General features: G+C 45.0%; 1 protein-coding gene across 2 annotated transcripts in view; it reads right to left on the reverse strand.

Annotated features, from left to right (window-relative positions):
• LOC131573015 (FERM domain-containing protein 4A-like) overlaps positions 1–16,214 on the reverse strand; it is a 176,617-nt gene that overhangs the window by 96,791 nt on the left and 63,612 nt on the right. For both annotated transcript variants that reach the window (XM_058826575.1, XM_058826576.1), the window contains exon 3: positions 186–280. In XM_058826575.1, coding sequence (XP_058682558.1) covers positions 186–280 — 95 coding nt within the window. The remainder of the gene's footprint in view (positions 1–185; positions 281–16,214) is intronic.

Below are 16,214 nucleotides of genomic sequence, written 5' to 3' on the forward strand. Positions count from 1 at the left end.
TTTATTCTTGTAGTTTAATCTGGGGGTAGATATAGCCTGCCCAAAGACAAAACCTCACATTTTGGGGTAATTTGGTCCATGCCTCCCTAGACCTTGGTCTAGGACCTTAGTGTACACAGTATTTCTACAACAAGATTTTCTGTGACTAAGTATTGCCTCTTAGGTCTTTGATTTTTCACACTTACGTTTCATCTGTGAATGCAATTCCAAAGTACTCCTTCTCCTTCAGGTTGAAATGAGATGCCACCAAGTCAAGCAGCTCCTTGGCCAAAAGCTTTGGCTGAAAAACAAAAATGAAAGAAAGTGATTAATGAGGAGAATTGGATAGAACTGCACTGTGCTTGAGGAGGAAAACACTATCCTTGAAACTACTCCACAGCTGTTGCTTTTATGTTCCCTCTGGTGTTCAAGCTAAATCTGCAAGGAACATTAGCTCCTTGAAATGAGCAGTAGTAGTTTCCCTCCTAGGTAAATACTAAAAACCTGGCAATTCTGACTTATTCAGCACTTAATGTCTCTGTAGACAGATGATGTGCTGCCTGCCAGTGCTCAGATCTACCAGGACCAGCCCACTCCTGCCTCTCTGATAATTTTAGTTGTTAAATCTTTTTATCAAGGGCCTTTACAAACATGATTCAGACACCCACTTTCTCACACACAGCATAGATATATTCTCATAACACTAAGAAAATACATAGTGCCAAAAGATAGGATGTGACGGGACCAAATGAGAAGTAAATGACAGAAAAAAATAGTTTCCCATTCACTATTGCTTGTCATATAGAGATGAGGATACATCCTCAAATTTAGGCAGTTGGAAGGAAAGGCAGGAAACTAGCACACACTATGAAAATACTCTTTGTAAGACAATAAAGGCCAAGCTCAGAGAAACAGAGGATTGTTCATTACTACTTTTTCTGCAAAACCTTATTTGTCTTTTAACTCTAATGTATTCTCCTGTCTCTATGAGTTTTCATCTGCTCTGCTGGGCTCCAGTTTTTCCAACCAGATTTCTGAAGCCTTGGCACTTGCAAAGCTCTCGTCCTGTCACCTGTAGGGAACAGGAGTACAAAGGATCCAGGTAACTTCAGCCTTGTAATAGCCCCAGATCCCAAAGCTGCAGTTGTTACAGCAGCACTGGCACAGCTGGGGTCAGAGATCCCAACAATGTTCCCTGGTGACTGCTTATAAGGATTTGGTCTACAAATCTCTGTGCTGCAAACCTCAGTGAAAATAAAACTGTCTGCAGGCTTGACTGCCCCAATGAGTCTGCTGAGCAGCTGAGTCAGTTACCCCAGACGTGAACCTGTTGTTAAATGGAGGTGAAATTATGATGCTGTGCAGAAAATGGGTGGCAGGGATGTGAAAACCCTGCTGTTGTAATCAACTGCTCTGTCCTATAAACACAAACACAGCCATAGTAGAAAACCCCTGATTTGTATCTAACTTCCAAACAGATTTATAAGACTCAAGACTCTTTCAAAATGTCCCTAAACCCAACGCTATCACAGTAGCTGACACAGCTGGGACAAACTTCCTTCTCTGTACATTTCCTTGACATTCATATGACCATTGCAGCATCTTCTACCCACCCCAGTGGGGACATCCAATGCATGGGGGGTTTCTAGGTCATGCCAGCAAAGAAAGAAGCAATAGCTGTGCCTAAATGCAGCCCTGGCTTAAGGAAGCCTCTGAATGAATCCAACAGAAGTTGCTGTGTACGAGGAACAGCCTGGCAGATAACAAATAGGTAGGATGCAACCAGCTTCATTTTAATTTCCAAGTCAGACTTCTCAGTCACAACCTTTGGAGGCTCTGCTATGACAACACTGGTGACTGCATTGACCTTCACTCCTGAACAAGCTCTCAAATGTGCTCAGAGATGAGTGGACCAGGCATGGGACCATGGTCAGGTCCCCTGTCCCCCCAAGTCCCATCAAAGACCCAAGAAGAGCACACCAGCTACACCAGTCTCACTGGGGGCTCCTCAGATGCTTCTCTCCTGGCATTGTGCTGAGAGGGGCAGACATTTACAGCATCCTTGTCTCCTGTAAGTTGAAACTCTCTTTGTCAGAGACTTTTAAAGATAACAGTTTGACTTATACACAAATTTTGTGATGAAGAGGATGGCAAGACTGCCAGGTGAATTCAGAGATACGCAGGCTCAATGCAGGTAGTTACTGGGGGCATTAGTTGAGTTTTCAGCTTAACAGGAGACAAACAAGCACAAGCTTTTAAAGAAGAGATAGGAAGAGGGGTTTGTTTCCTGTCCACGAACAGTTTGAAGCCTTGCTTTTCCCCTGCCCTTGCGCAAGGGTCCCTGCTCCCTTCTCTTCTGGCTGGGCCAAATTCTCTCTGCATTAGAAAGGGATTTCTTCCCAGCTTAGGGTTACCACAAGAGGAGGGGTAGGAATGCAAGGCAGGACTGACTCCTTCATGGCCAAGGCCAGTTGGTGGAGGTGAATCCAGGCATCCCCATGCTGGAGTGTATTGCAGGCTGGGAGCTGCGTGGCTGTCACTGCCTGGTGCCCAGTGCTCTGTGTGACTCAGTTATTTGACAAACGAGCAATTGTGCTGCCAAGCAAGGGAAACAGCCATCAGTCAGCCTGGCTGGATGTCCCACCTGAGAGGGCAGGGGTGGGAAAGAGTGCTCATGAAACATCATGCCTCAAGCACAACAGAGTTTTCCCAAGCCTGGGTTAAGCACATGGAAGATAAAGGCTGAGCTTTTTCAAGAAAGCAGAACAGAGCAATGAACAGTTGATGTGTAAGAGGCTGCCCATGGACATGGGGAAGGTATGGGTCCCTCTGCTGCAGTCAGACAACGCTGCCACAAGGGACACTGGACAAGGTAGAAAGTCCCTTCTGCTGTTCACATCATGGAGAAGTGATGCTCAACTTCCCTTGAACTTGCCCCATGCACTGCTGCATCCACTCCCAGCTATCTAGTGAGGAGCAGCACCCAAAACCACCTGCCTTTAGCCACCCTTTTCAGAATGGGTAAATGCAACATACTGCTTCCTTATTTCTGCTGTGTGAGACCAGGCTGAAAAAGCCAAGGAGATGTGGTCAGCATGGTATGACAGCTTTCCCATGTCTACTGCCCAGAAGCAGATGCTCCTCTCCCTGATGCTCCCTCAGCACAGCCCCCTGAGGCTCAGCAGGAGCAGTTTCCAGTGCCCTTGCTGTGGGGCCTTCTCCAAAGCCTGTGGTAGAAGATAAAGCAGGATAACCCTTTGCCTTGCAAGATAAGGGAAAAGAACAATAGATGCAGACCCAGCACTGGAGTGGTGCCAGGTTAGTTTCTGGGCCAGAGTCCCTGAAGAGGCTTATGGCAGTGAAGTTAAGCCCTGCTAGTCCCCTCCAAGATTACTTTCCGCTCTCCCCTTAAGCTCTGCAAGGTTATTGTCCTTTCCAGTGGAATGACTCCCTGTCCTCCCAACCTGAGTGTGTGGAGAGGAGGGGAGGAAGGTGTCTCCTCCAGGTATTAGAGACTCCTCAAGACAAACCTGCACAGCAGGGATAAGGCAGGAAAAGCCAGCCGGGCAGAAGCAGATCTGCAGCCTGTCCCGCTGTCTCAGGAGAGACCCACGAGCTCAACGTTAGCAGTTAATCTTCTTGCCATTCGCGATGGGAACGGCTGAGCAATGACCTCCTTTCATGTGAGCTGCGCAGACAAAGAGCTCATTAGCAATGCCTGTGGCAAGTTGTTTTAATTCATTATTAATTTCTGGACTTCGTTTTCCTGAGGGAAAATTTTGCATTAATAAAACTTCCATCACAGACACATTGAAGGAGATGGGGACTGGTCTCTGAGAGCTGAGAAGTCAATAGAAAGTGGGCCTGGGAACTTCTGGATTCAATACAATTGAATGGTCAGCAAGATACACCTTGTGCATCCCACAGAAATAAATCAGGACAACAGGTGGAATTCTGAGTTGAAACTGAACCATGTCCTCAATGATGCAGAGCTACAGAGCCCAAGCAGGTGTGGAGACCCCTCTGCATCTGCTGCTCCTCACTCCCTTCCTACTTACACCTTCCTGGCATCCTCCATATAACCTGTATCACAAAAAGCATGGGGCTGTCATAGCTGCAGCTGGCTGGCCTGAACTTGGGATAGGGAACACCAGGTGAACTTCTTCATCTAGAACAGCAAGGGCTGAACATGCTTTGATGTTGGGGTAGGTTGTCAGAGCAGCATCATATAGCCAGGGAATCTCCTGCTGCTCCCTCCTGCTACGGGACCCTCTCTGCAGAAAGGCATGTAAAGAACAGTGTTCTGTAAATCAATTGCCATTGTTACTAGAGAAATCAGCAGGGACCTGGTTGTGGTCCCAGCATGCTGGAGCTGTGGCCCTTGGGGAAGAAGAGCCTGCTCCTGGTACGTGCTTACTCCTGCCAGGAGGAAAGGCTGAGGGACCCACACTCCTGTGTAGCTGAGTATCTAGCACAGACTCTGGCCATTTATTAGCCAATCCCTGTCCCCGAGGCTTCTCTGCATTGCAGTAACCTGAGTGCTTTCCTGGCTTTGGATCCCTACTTGTACTCCCCAAATCCTGCTCCGGCCTGGAACAAGTTACATTTTGCAACCTGGATTTCCTGGACTTGCAAACATGACATTTTCTACAAAACTTAGTAAGTCAGGATCTACCTGCCAGGTGTTATGGCACCAAACCTTGTCCAGGAGATTCCTGATACTCTGCAGAGCAGGCAACTCTGCTGTGAAGTCAAGCCTGACTTCAGAGCACTCTGAGGTTTCTATCTTCCCTCTTGGAGAGGCAGGGGAGCAGAGATGGATTCATTAGGGGCTGCCTCCTTATTAGTAGAATGACCCAGACATCCTACCCTGCTCCCTGGGCCATGCTGGAGAGGTTTGTCTGAAATGATAATGCCATGCATCCACAAAGCCTCAGCAGTGAGGAGCACAGTGAGCACATGGCTGGGGCTCTTTGCAACCCTGCAGGCTTGAAGCAGTGAACTGATTCCCTCCTTGCCCTCCAAAACAGCTGAACTTTGTTCAAATAATGACTTAGGGGAAAGGGAGAGCTTTATTAGTGGTGTCAGGAAGTGGCAGGGAAAGGGCTGAGCCTTAGTAGCAGCTCTGTGACTTGAACTTGCCATGAAGAAATATGATGAGAAAGCACCAAAGGCAATGCAAGAAGGTCCATATGGATCACACTTGACTGACGCTCCAAGGGATGTCCCCCTGCAATTCCCCATTGCTTGAAGACCCCACTCCACTCCCTAGACTACAGGCACAGCCTGTGCCTGCAAAAGCTACACCAAGAAAGCTTCAATGCATGCCATGTCCAACTCTGTCTGTATCTCCTCTATTTAAAGGAGCACTCAGCACTGGCAAATTAACCACAGGGGATGAGTCTCTCTTCCATGTATTCCAGTTATCTCTGCACAGAGGCACTCTACAGGTGTCTCTTCCCAATTAGACATGATGGCAACTTCCCTGAACAACAGCAGAGCACAGAGATCACTGAAGGCAAGTGGGGCGGGGAAGGACAAGCCTGAAAGCTCCTTGGAAAAGGGAAGCCGCATGAAGAATGATGATTCAAAGTGATTCAATGCCAAAATCCCAGAGTTTCATGGCTCTTTGATGTATTTATTGCATGAGTTCATATTGGCACGAGCTCAATTAATTATTATTAATTAATATGGGCTGCTGTAGCCACTGGAGGAGCAGGCTGGGGTCTGCTCATGGGACACCTCCCCAGTGCTGAAAAGAGGAAAAGGTGAGATACAGGTGATGCACAGCAAGACTTTGCTGTTCAAAGTGACATGAAAACCCCATTTTGGTGCCTCCTAACGCCAGCCACAGTCACTGTCACACAGGTTTAGTGATAACACAGACATGTTATGGGTATGTGTTAGCCACAGGATAGGAGGAAGAGGAAGGGGCCTGAGAAAGATCTCTTATGGAGTGGGAGAAGCTTGACACCAAGCCGTAGGGAAGGGATGTCATCCAAAGGGACTTGTACAAGCTTGAGAAGTGGGTCCATGGGAACCCCATGAGGTTCAACAGGGTCAAATGCAACACATAGGGTCAGGAAAACCCCTGGTATCTGGTATTCCCCAGAGACAGGCTGGGGAATGAAAAGATTGAAAGCAGCTCTGTGGAGAAGGTCATGGAGGTACTGGTGGATGAAAAGCTGGGCATGTTTCAGCACTTGCAGCTCAAAAAGCCAAATATGTCCTGTGCTCAGCACAAGAAGTGTGGCCAGCAGGTCAAGAGATGTGATTCTTCCCCTCTGGTCTGCTCTGGTGAGATCCCACCTGGAGTGCTGCATCCAGCTTTGATGCCCTTAGCACAGCAAAGACATGGACCTGTTGGAGTGGGTCCAGAGGAGGGTCACAAAGACAACCAGAGGGATGGGGTGCCTCTCTGTCTGACAGAGACAGAATGGGCTGTTTCTGTCAGTCATTGTGGAAAATACAGCAGAAACACAAACATTCGAGTATTAAATATTCAATATAATTAGAAGACAATGTTACTGGGATTTAAGCAGAGCGAGGAACTCTGGAATCATGTGTTCCCCCAGTGTAAAGACAGACTGCCCACTTTTGGCAGAGAATCATGTTTCTCTATGACAGCTTCCCATTAAGCTTAGAAATGAGTGAGTTATATAGAGAGATTATCTATCCACAGTCCAGCAGTGCCATGAATAAAAAACAGATGACATGGTATTAGCAGCTGCTGGTATGTCCCTAGAAACTCAGGCACATACAAAGTATATTTCATTGTTTTATTAACTGTCAAACAAGCCTTTTTGTTCCCCCTCCCCCATGTCATAGCTTCTCCCTAATTCTCTGCAGCAGGAGGTTTCTGGGTAATGTATAGTTTCAACATATGGACAGACACAAGTTGAGCTGTGGGAACCAGGTACGTAACTCACACCAAGCAATGCCTCATCAAGGTTAAAACCTCATTAAGGTTAAAAGCACTTCTACCATCCACTGTCTCCTTGCTGGAGGGACTTACAGTGCAATATAGCACAAGAATGCAAAGATGAGACACTGCTAAGCCAAGTGCTGCAATGCTAAAGATTGTCTGCAGGACTGGTGCTCAGCACTGATTTTGTGCTATGGCCAGGCACAGGCTCCAGGACTCAAACCACTGGTATTCAGTTGTGAGCAGGTTTGGTTTCTGCAGGATGGACCGTGAAGTGTGTTCACCTCAAACCAGCCTCTCAAGTCCTGTTGATTTGGTCAAATTTTGCTCAACATTCAAATGTTTGAAAAACATGTTTTTTGTGGCTTGTGTTTCAGTGTAGGCTGGGGAATGCATGCTGTGTGGCCAGCCCCTCAGCAGGAGAGGTGAGGTGGAAAAGAAATAGTTCGCATGAATGCAGAGCAATTCCTCCCGTGGCTGTGCCCGGCTCAGTCCTACCAGGCAGGGAACAGCGCTTCTTCTTCGGTCTGCTCGAGCCTCGGGCGGTGTAATCAGGAGGAAACCAAAGTGCCAAACGGTGCTTCACGCACAGTTCTTCCCCTCCACCGACTATCAGCATTTGCTAATGAAGCAAACTCCAGATCGTCCCCATCAATTAGATCATCTGCTAAAACCAGCCCCAACTCTATCGTCCAACAGCAGGGAGATAAGGGCAGTAAGGAAGCCCCTGCAGACCCTGTGTGTTCTAACTCTGTTCCTCACAGCACCGACGCTCACTGGCCACCAGCCTCACTTGCTGAAAGCCAGCAGATGCTCCATGCTCTCCCCTGGACATTAGGCAGTGCATTGCCCCATGGTAGCTATGGACTGTGCCTCCTTCCCTTCCGGCTTCCTCATTCACGGAACACGGAATTCTTTCATCCAGGGGCCACCGAACTGTCCCTCACTTGCAATTCGCGTGTCAAACTGGATCTGCCGACAGCTCTATCATCCTCTTGTTTAACCCATTTCACGCATTTCCAAGAAGAGAAAAATCCGAAGTCACTCTATATAATGTTGTGTAAATATCCAGTAACGGCCCTTTTGGTCATTGTATCATCTGAATTAATACAGGGTAATAATACTGTACAAAACTGCTCAGGCTAAAGGGCTTGGGGCTTTGGAGTGTGCAATTCCCCGTACGGGATAGATCCTCTATTCCTCAACTCCTCGTAATTATGTCAGTATATGGAATGCACATAATCAAAGCAGGCTGGGATGTAGTTGGGTGAAAAATTATTCATTGAAATGCAAAATGCCTGGAGAGGGAGCGCCTTGTTTTTTATCACGGAACAGCTGAACTCCGTCAGTGCCGGGGACTGGCGGCAGGAGCATTGCTCGTGCTGGCACAAGCAGCACCTCCTTCCCAGAGTCAGTGATTGGCTCTATAAACCTCTCTCCTTCATTTACATAAGCAAATGAGACAACTTGCCTCCAGCAGCTGCCTCGGGAATGTGGACGGTGGTGACAGAGTGCCAATGACGTTTTTTCTTGGAAAGTCAACACCCGCAAGTTGTGGGAATTAAGATTTGTTAGGGTCAGAGAGAAACAGACAAAAAAATTCCCAAGTTTTCTAAAAAAAAATCTGTTTGGTAAAAGGATTAGAAACACCCTACTGACAAGTTGCCTCAAAAATATTTACAGATAGATGAATTTCTGGGTTCAGCTGATACCTGACACTCCATATCTTAAGTCAGAAGGCATTGCTGATATTCTCTAATTCCCCCTACATATTAGCAGTGGGAATCTGCTTAAATAATTTTGCAGTCACAGAAAGCAAAAAGCATGAGCTGGCCAAGTCTGCATGGCAAATTCATGTGAAAACCAAAATGAGAAGCAGTTGGTGGGATGAAAAAGACACTTTTGGGTCTCTAGCATCCCTCCTCCCTTTCTTGTCTGATGCAGAGGCAGCTGCACTCTTCCCTCATTCAGAAGGGGTCTGTGTCAATGCCCAGTGACCCCATTCCTCTCTGTTGCCATCTGTATCATCCCATGACTCCAGCAGAGTTTTCAGGTGACTGCATCCAAAGAGGCCAGCCAGCTGCAACTGGTACTGGGACAGGAAATCTGCTCCATGCTCAGATCTTTCTCTCATCCATGACAAAAGCCTCAGCATTTCCTTCTTCCCTCCCTCAGCCCTCTGCCTACTCTATCCCTTCCCTGTCTCCCCTGGGAGCAGCTAATGCCCCCACATACATTAAAGAAAGAAGAGCCTGGCTGATGTGCTGAGGATGGCAGCTGGAAAATCCCAGGTTTGGGGTTGGCCCTGATTCTGATCACATTTTTTTTTTCCATAGACTTGAAGTATAAGGAGATCTGGTGCCTTACTGCACTACATCCCATATAAGAATCTGCCTCTCTGTCTCCTGCAGGGCTGGGGAGAGGGAAAGGATTTTGTGCCTGGCATTCAAACTTGAATGCCCTGACTACATGGGGTGCCATCAGGAGCAGCACACTGTAAAGTATTTCTTCCTGGGATCCCCCAAGAGATCCCCTTGGAGCTGTGCAGTCTGGATGTGAAGGCTCAATGCACATCCCCTTCATGGAACATCTGTGCCAGGTCCTGTGTCCCCCAGTGTACTTCCTGTGTGGCAGAGCACAGATCTGCGCATGCACAAGCAGTCCTTTCTGCACAGGATTTCCAGAGGAAAGTGGTCAAAATCCTCACATATCCCCTTGGGATATCATTCTGAGCATAAGAAAGATCACACAGGGTAACCTCGTGTGAGGACTCAAGCCACCCTTGAGTCCTTTCCAACTGAAGTGTGGCCAGGAGCATGAACTGAGTGAGAGGATCTGGCCAACCACAGAAGCAAACCTGGACTGGAAGGGAAAGCAGAATTCTTTTTTGGAGGGATTTGATGGAAAGTGTGGAATTCCTTATGCTGACTGATGTAAAAATGGTTTTTGTAGCACTGCCAAAGTTACTGCCAGCTCATCTGAATAGCCATGAAAACATCAGTGAAACAAGTTAAAAGTTGCCCCAAGTAAATTTGCACATGCAACTTTCATTATTCTTTATTTAAACTTTCTAGATTTGTTTCTGGATTATTTGAAGAAACATATCCTTCCTCTGTTATCTTTCTTTGGGTTTCTCCCAAATCCTAACACAACATCAAATCTGGTTTGACCTTTACAAGACACCCCTGAAGACAAGCTTGGCTGGCTGCTTGATTCACTATGTGCTTACTCCAGCAAATACTGTGTTTTCAGGAGGCTACTTTTAACTCCATTAAAAATTTTATAGTGTCATCAGGAGCTGCATGCTGTGGGTTAATACAGTTTTAAAGAAAATACATCCCAAATTTTATAGTTTTGATTGTATTTTTTTAAACTTTCAGGAAATTTAGAGCAAACTTATGAAGAAGTTTGGAGCTAACTCAGAAGAACTGGAGCAAAAAAAGGTACTTATTTATTTATGTGGACCCAAACAAGCAACTTTCAAGCAAATTTGGTTCCTTTAGAGCAGAAGAAAAGCCATTCCTGTCCATGGTGATCAGATTCACTAATCCTTTAAATCATCCTCAATGTCTTGAACCTATTAGTGATTTATTTGGTAGCTTCCCATCTCCTCATGCATGAAGCATCTATGAGATTTGTGTGTATAAATGAGAAAAATATGGATGATATATCAGCAGAGCAGAAGGAAAATGCCCCCACACAGGGGGACTTTGCACTGGCTCAGGGCCATCAGTTTCATACAAGCAGTGGAGTGAAACATCTGTGCTTTAAAACACACCATGACTTTCAAGGTCATGGTGGTTTCAGCTTCTCCCACTCCACCTGATCTCCAGGTCACTGGGACTGGGTGTATTTGGCACTTGGATCTCCACGGTTTAGCAGCACTGGCTATATCAGCACCAGTTAACTGAAGAAGGCTGTAGCAAATCATGCTCCTACAGCCCCAAAGAAGCCTGGGTAACCAGACAACTCTTTCTTCTTTCCCTTATCTTTGCAAAGAGTCAGAAAAGTCTCATTTTACAACACAAAGACATCTAACCTTGTGGAAGATGCCCCTGCAACAGAGATGGATTTCATTGTCATTATTTGTAATCAATTTAAGCAAGCAATGATATTCTGAGGATAAACATATGTCATGGTTTTATCACAGAATTGAGGGCTCAGATTTTTCACCTTCCTTTGCACATAACATGCAGCAGTGACGGATACAGAGGCCAGATTAGATGGAGCTTTCCAACTGGAGATTGGTGCTAAAATAATACAAACTGAAGCAGCTCAAGATGTGAATTGCACATCCAGGGGAGTTAAGAGTGTTTGTGTGCAGGGCTTTGCTTCAAACCCTTGTCTTAATGCAAAGAAAAAAAGACACAGATACGGCATTCTGTGCAGCACTCTGGGTTGGAAGTCAGGTGGCCTACTTTCTTAAAGTATGTGACAAATTTATTCAGATAATCTGTATTGTAAATGTTTGGCTTAAAGTATTTTGAGTCTTCATGAGTACTTGCCTTTCAGTTTCTGGAGATGTGTATAATTTTGAAACGGGGTAGTCAACTGCTGCAAGAAAGTCAATTGCGTTTTAAATCATCTGACTGTATCACTTGTGGCAAATCAAACTTTGAACATGAAGCGAGCTTCAGAGCCAGCTTTCTGGGCAGGAATCCATTTCACACTCAGCTGACAATGGGGCTCGATAAGCGCTTGGCCAGTGTGAATAACCAGCTGCCTTCTATATATATTTCGATTTGGTAGTGTCTGTTGAAGTTTTATATCACTGAGAGATTGGTGGTATTCTTTTAAAGCATTAAACCTACCTTGACAAGGTCAACAACAATTTCTACAGAGGTCAGCATTTTTATTTTGAAATATTTGATCATAATTCTATCAAACATTAAAGAAAGAGTTTGGCTAGGACACATAATGAAATTGGACAGCTCACACAATCCATTTATCTTTTCGACTGTAAACCTCTGAAGCGCTTTAGTTCATCCAGTTTCAAATCAACTGTAGAAATGTCCATCTCCCTTCATGCAGCCTACAGAAATTGGTGCTTGAAAATACTCTTGATCTGTTATTGCTGATGTGGAAAAGGAAAAATAATTTCCCAAGACATACTAGCTTAGCTGCATTCTTATGTTCTGTTTTCTTTTAAAAAATTTCTCCTGAATAAGGATGTTTATTTCCACCCTCACTCAAAGTCACTTCTTCATCTCTGAAAATGTTTAATAAGCTAAGTGAATGCTTATTTTTGTTGCCCATTTTCTAAACACATTAAACTAATTTATTTTAAAAACCCTCTGTTAGCAAACCTAATGTGAATAAAAGTAAATAAAGTAAACCATAGTGCTAGGTCAGATGCACAGGATTAAGTCATCCTGTTCTATTTTACACACTAATTGTGAATGCAGGGAAATGAATTAAACTTAACAAGAGCCACATCCTCGTGCTGAGACTGGGGAAGGTGAATTCCTACAGAAGCATAGTGGGTGCATGGGCTTGTGTGCATTCATCTCTATCTGTTCTCATATTTAGGGATGCAGTCAAAAGAGCTGACTCCACCAACAGATTCTCCATACATACAGCAATGCTGGATTTCCCTCCCCTAAGGAACTTGGGAGTTGAAGCACATTGGTCTTCCTGGATGTTCTCATCAGTTTAATTATCTGTGCATATTGCACAGTTGCTATATTAAGAACATGCCACAATGTTTTGAAGTTTCTGGTTTAACACGCTCAGATGTAAATCATGCTATGAAAATACTACACATCAGACAGACAGCTCTTCCCCTGGGAAGGTCAGGAGAGAGAGGCTGAACTTCACTTGCCAGATGCTGGTTACATTGCTCATTGCCTGATGGCAAAGCTCAGATGTTATGGGGAGTCAAGCAGTCAGGGAAAGAGAGAAATGGGAAAGCTAAGGAAGCTGCTTTAACCTTGAAGTCAAGTGAAAGTGTGATGCATTGTATACGTCCAGCTCCCAAGGTACAGTAAATCAGTGCTATCCCACTAACTTCCTCACTGGTAGTCTGGCTTCCTGTGCCTGAGTATGGTCCCAAGTTCAGCAGAGTGGTGGCTGGGCCATGGGGCAGGCTGATACACCTTGTCCTGTAAGACACAGGGTCCCTCCACTCTGGGTGAGCACCCAAGAGGAGACTTTGCTTCTTGAGTCAGTAGAAGGTGCAAGATACAACCGAGGATTAGGTTTGTGACAGAACCGTGGTTATTTCAGATGGAATTTGGAAAAATCAACATCTGCAGAAGCACAGAAATTCACCCTTCCTTCAGCAGCTCTGCAGTCTTCCCTACTGAGTCTGTACATTCAGAGCCTATATATGAAATCATCTTCAGTGTATTGCTAAGTCAACTTCACTTGCTTTGCTAAGAAGCAAAGGTTTCCATGTCCAGCATGCCTTGGGACACAGCAAGGAAGCTGCCTTGATCCTCTGGTCTGGTCCCCTCTGTCAGCCACAGCAGTCACCACATCCAGCACTTGCCCATGTCAACAGCAGAAGGACAGGGAGAGGACACTTGAATGAACAGATCAAGGTTCAGTGGGGAAACCTTGGGCACAAGCAAGTTCTGTCTCCACTTCTAGATAGATCATCCTAGTGCAGATCAGGACAGTCAGGAGCCTAAATGGGTCCTACCAGCCCCCGTTCCTTACAGCTCTGTTCTAATGTCTTCTAGGTAACCCTGAAGTTGAATGGGAAAGGGACAAAGATGCTGGGCTTCATTTCCTGACTCAGACTCACCAATGTCACACGGTAACCTCCACAAGTAAAGGAGGAGGCAATGGAGAAAAATGATTGTTGGCCACAACTCAAAACGAAAGAAAGCAAAATAATACTTGCTCACCATAGGAATTACTGGGAGAATAAGAAAGGCTTATTTCCCCTGATATTTATAAAAAGAAGTGCTGGTAATAAACCAGTTCCATTATAAAGGAGGAGGGTGAAATGAATGACTGGATGAGATAGTGAGTGTCTTTTATTAAAAAAAAAACAAACAAAAAAACCCCCCCAAACAACCTTTTTTCTGCAAAGAAAGAATAAAGAAATGAGACAGAGTGATTAGGAGAGGATTCAGGCAGGGTCGAAACTATTAGTGATAAACAGCTATGAAGAAAATAATTGGAAAATTTAAGTGCATACAAATGTGGGTGATGGCCCACGTACTGTGGCGATAGCAGAGTTAACCAGTGAATGTAATGAACCATGAAAGGAGAAGCTTGGAGACTACGGAGAATTGAGGAAATTTTTCTAAGCAGGAGGGGTAGAAAACAAATAAAGGCAGCCTGGCTTCTGGAAAGGAGTGATCCTTGGCCTGTGGATGGGGAAATGTCCAAATGTGCCATGAAGTGGCACAGCACAGGGAGTTGCTGGGCACAGGCTGAGCTTCCTTGACAATGTCCAGAAAATGTCTTTCTGGGTCTTACCCAGACACATCCTCACTGCAAAGTGAAATGGAAGTGATTAGGCAGCTGTATCTGTTCCTGCTTTCATTAAATCTGATATGGAAGACAGGCAGGACCAGATTCCACAGTAGCAGTGTGGGCAAGGATATCAGAGAGGCTGTTCCCAGTGAATTTCATTCAGTAACAAAGACTGTAAGCTGGCCCAGCCTGGACATCAGTCATGCTGCTGGTGGATGCTGCAAGTGCAAACAGCTCCAGAAAATTACACTGGAGGTCTTGATGGCCTCTGGCATCTCTGCTGACTGGCCAGTGGTCACACTGCCTATGTGACAGTCCCATCTCTCTCCCTCCTCATATCCTACCAAGTGGCTGTGGACTGACACCGAAACTTGCTTTATGGCAAGAAGTAAACATCTTTATCATTTCTAATGCTGAAGGGTTGCGGTTTTGGAAAAATTTGCACTTCATACATGAAGGTGATGAGAATAATTGCATTTAATGTGACTTCTGAAAAACTGAGGAAGGTGAATTTGGGCAGAGAAAAGGTTTTGTCATTCTCTGTGATAAAACAGGAGATATGTTTCTCTTGTAGTAGGGAATTAGTTTTGACTTTTCAGGGGCTCAAGTGCCGCACTGTCAAAATTCTCTTTTCTTTCACAGACTCTTCCACGTCTGTGTGGTAGTTTTTAATCTTTGCATTGGGAGCATGCCACAGACTCAGTGGATGTCTGCATCTGAGCAACATTCAGAGCTTCATTATTTAAACAGTGGGAACTGCATTTCTATTAGTTTTCCTTTCCATATACCTTAAACAGTTGTTCACTAAGCGACAGCTTTGGAAAATGGGTAGCCATCATCTGAATATATACCCACAATTTATTTGGACTTTGGTATTAACCAGGACCATTCAGGCCAAACTCTGACTCTGCATCAGGAGAAAAAAGTCTCATCCCATCCTTTTTTCCTCGTGTCTGGGCAGCCCTGCAAAAGCACAGGATGGGCTGAGTGCAGCTTAGGAGATCCTTGCATCACAGGAATCATCTGTATGGGCTGCTGGTCCCTGTGCCATCAGCTGCTAAGTGGGAATAATACCCTGTACTATTAAATCACAACATAAGATGTCCTTTTTCACCAAGGATATAGCCTCCTGTTGAATAGAATTCAGTAGGAAAACCTTCATTTCTACATATTCCTCTGCCAAAATGATTCCTCTGTAAACAGAATTTCCAGAGCAGCTCCTTGGACACTTCAATTTCTGGACTTGAGCTAGATTATTGAAGACTATGGGAAAGACCCTATATATTTAGAAAGACAATGTTCCATTCCACTTGCCATAGAGATCAGGAAAACATCTGCCTGCCTGTCTACTCTCCCAGGAAGCTCTGACAATGTGATTGTAGTTTGTCCAAGGAAAAAGATGCCAGAATCTCACTGAAGAGAAAAGAAACTCAATGGCAAATATATTTCACCCTGCAGTGTCTGAATCCACAGAGGAACTCTTGCTGGTAGGAAAAGTTATAAAAAACAGAGGAGAAATCCCAGAAAAGGTAAAATTCTCAAACACAGACTTAGTCTCACACTGGAAGTGGTTATATGAGAGCAAAGAGATATGTTATATCCTTATAGTGTAAACTACTGCTGCTCAGTGGAGATTCATCCATCAGTACCAGAAGAGAAGCTGGCCTATGGCTCTTTGCTGGTTTGCCAGACTTTTATTAAACGCACAAGAATGCCAAGTCTGTAATGTCTAAAAGTGAATTTATTTAACAATGAACTCTTTGAAAAGGGAGTCCCAGATGTGTAATTAATAATGAATCAGTGATGTGAAATCTGATCCAAAGCCTACTGAAGCTGATAGACAGACTCTGACTTCAAGGAGTTCTGGATAAGGCTCTCATTA

Source organism: Poecile atricapillus, chromosome Z, assembly GCF_030490865.1.
Source record: "Poecile atricapillus isolate bPoeAtr1 chromosome Z, bPoeAtr1.hap1, whole genome shotgun sequence".
In the NCBI taxonomy this organism is placed as follows: domain Eukaryota; kingdom Metazoa; phylum Chordata; class Aves; order Passeriformes; family Paridae; genus Poecile; species Poecile atricapillus.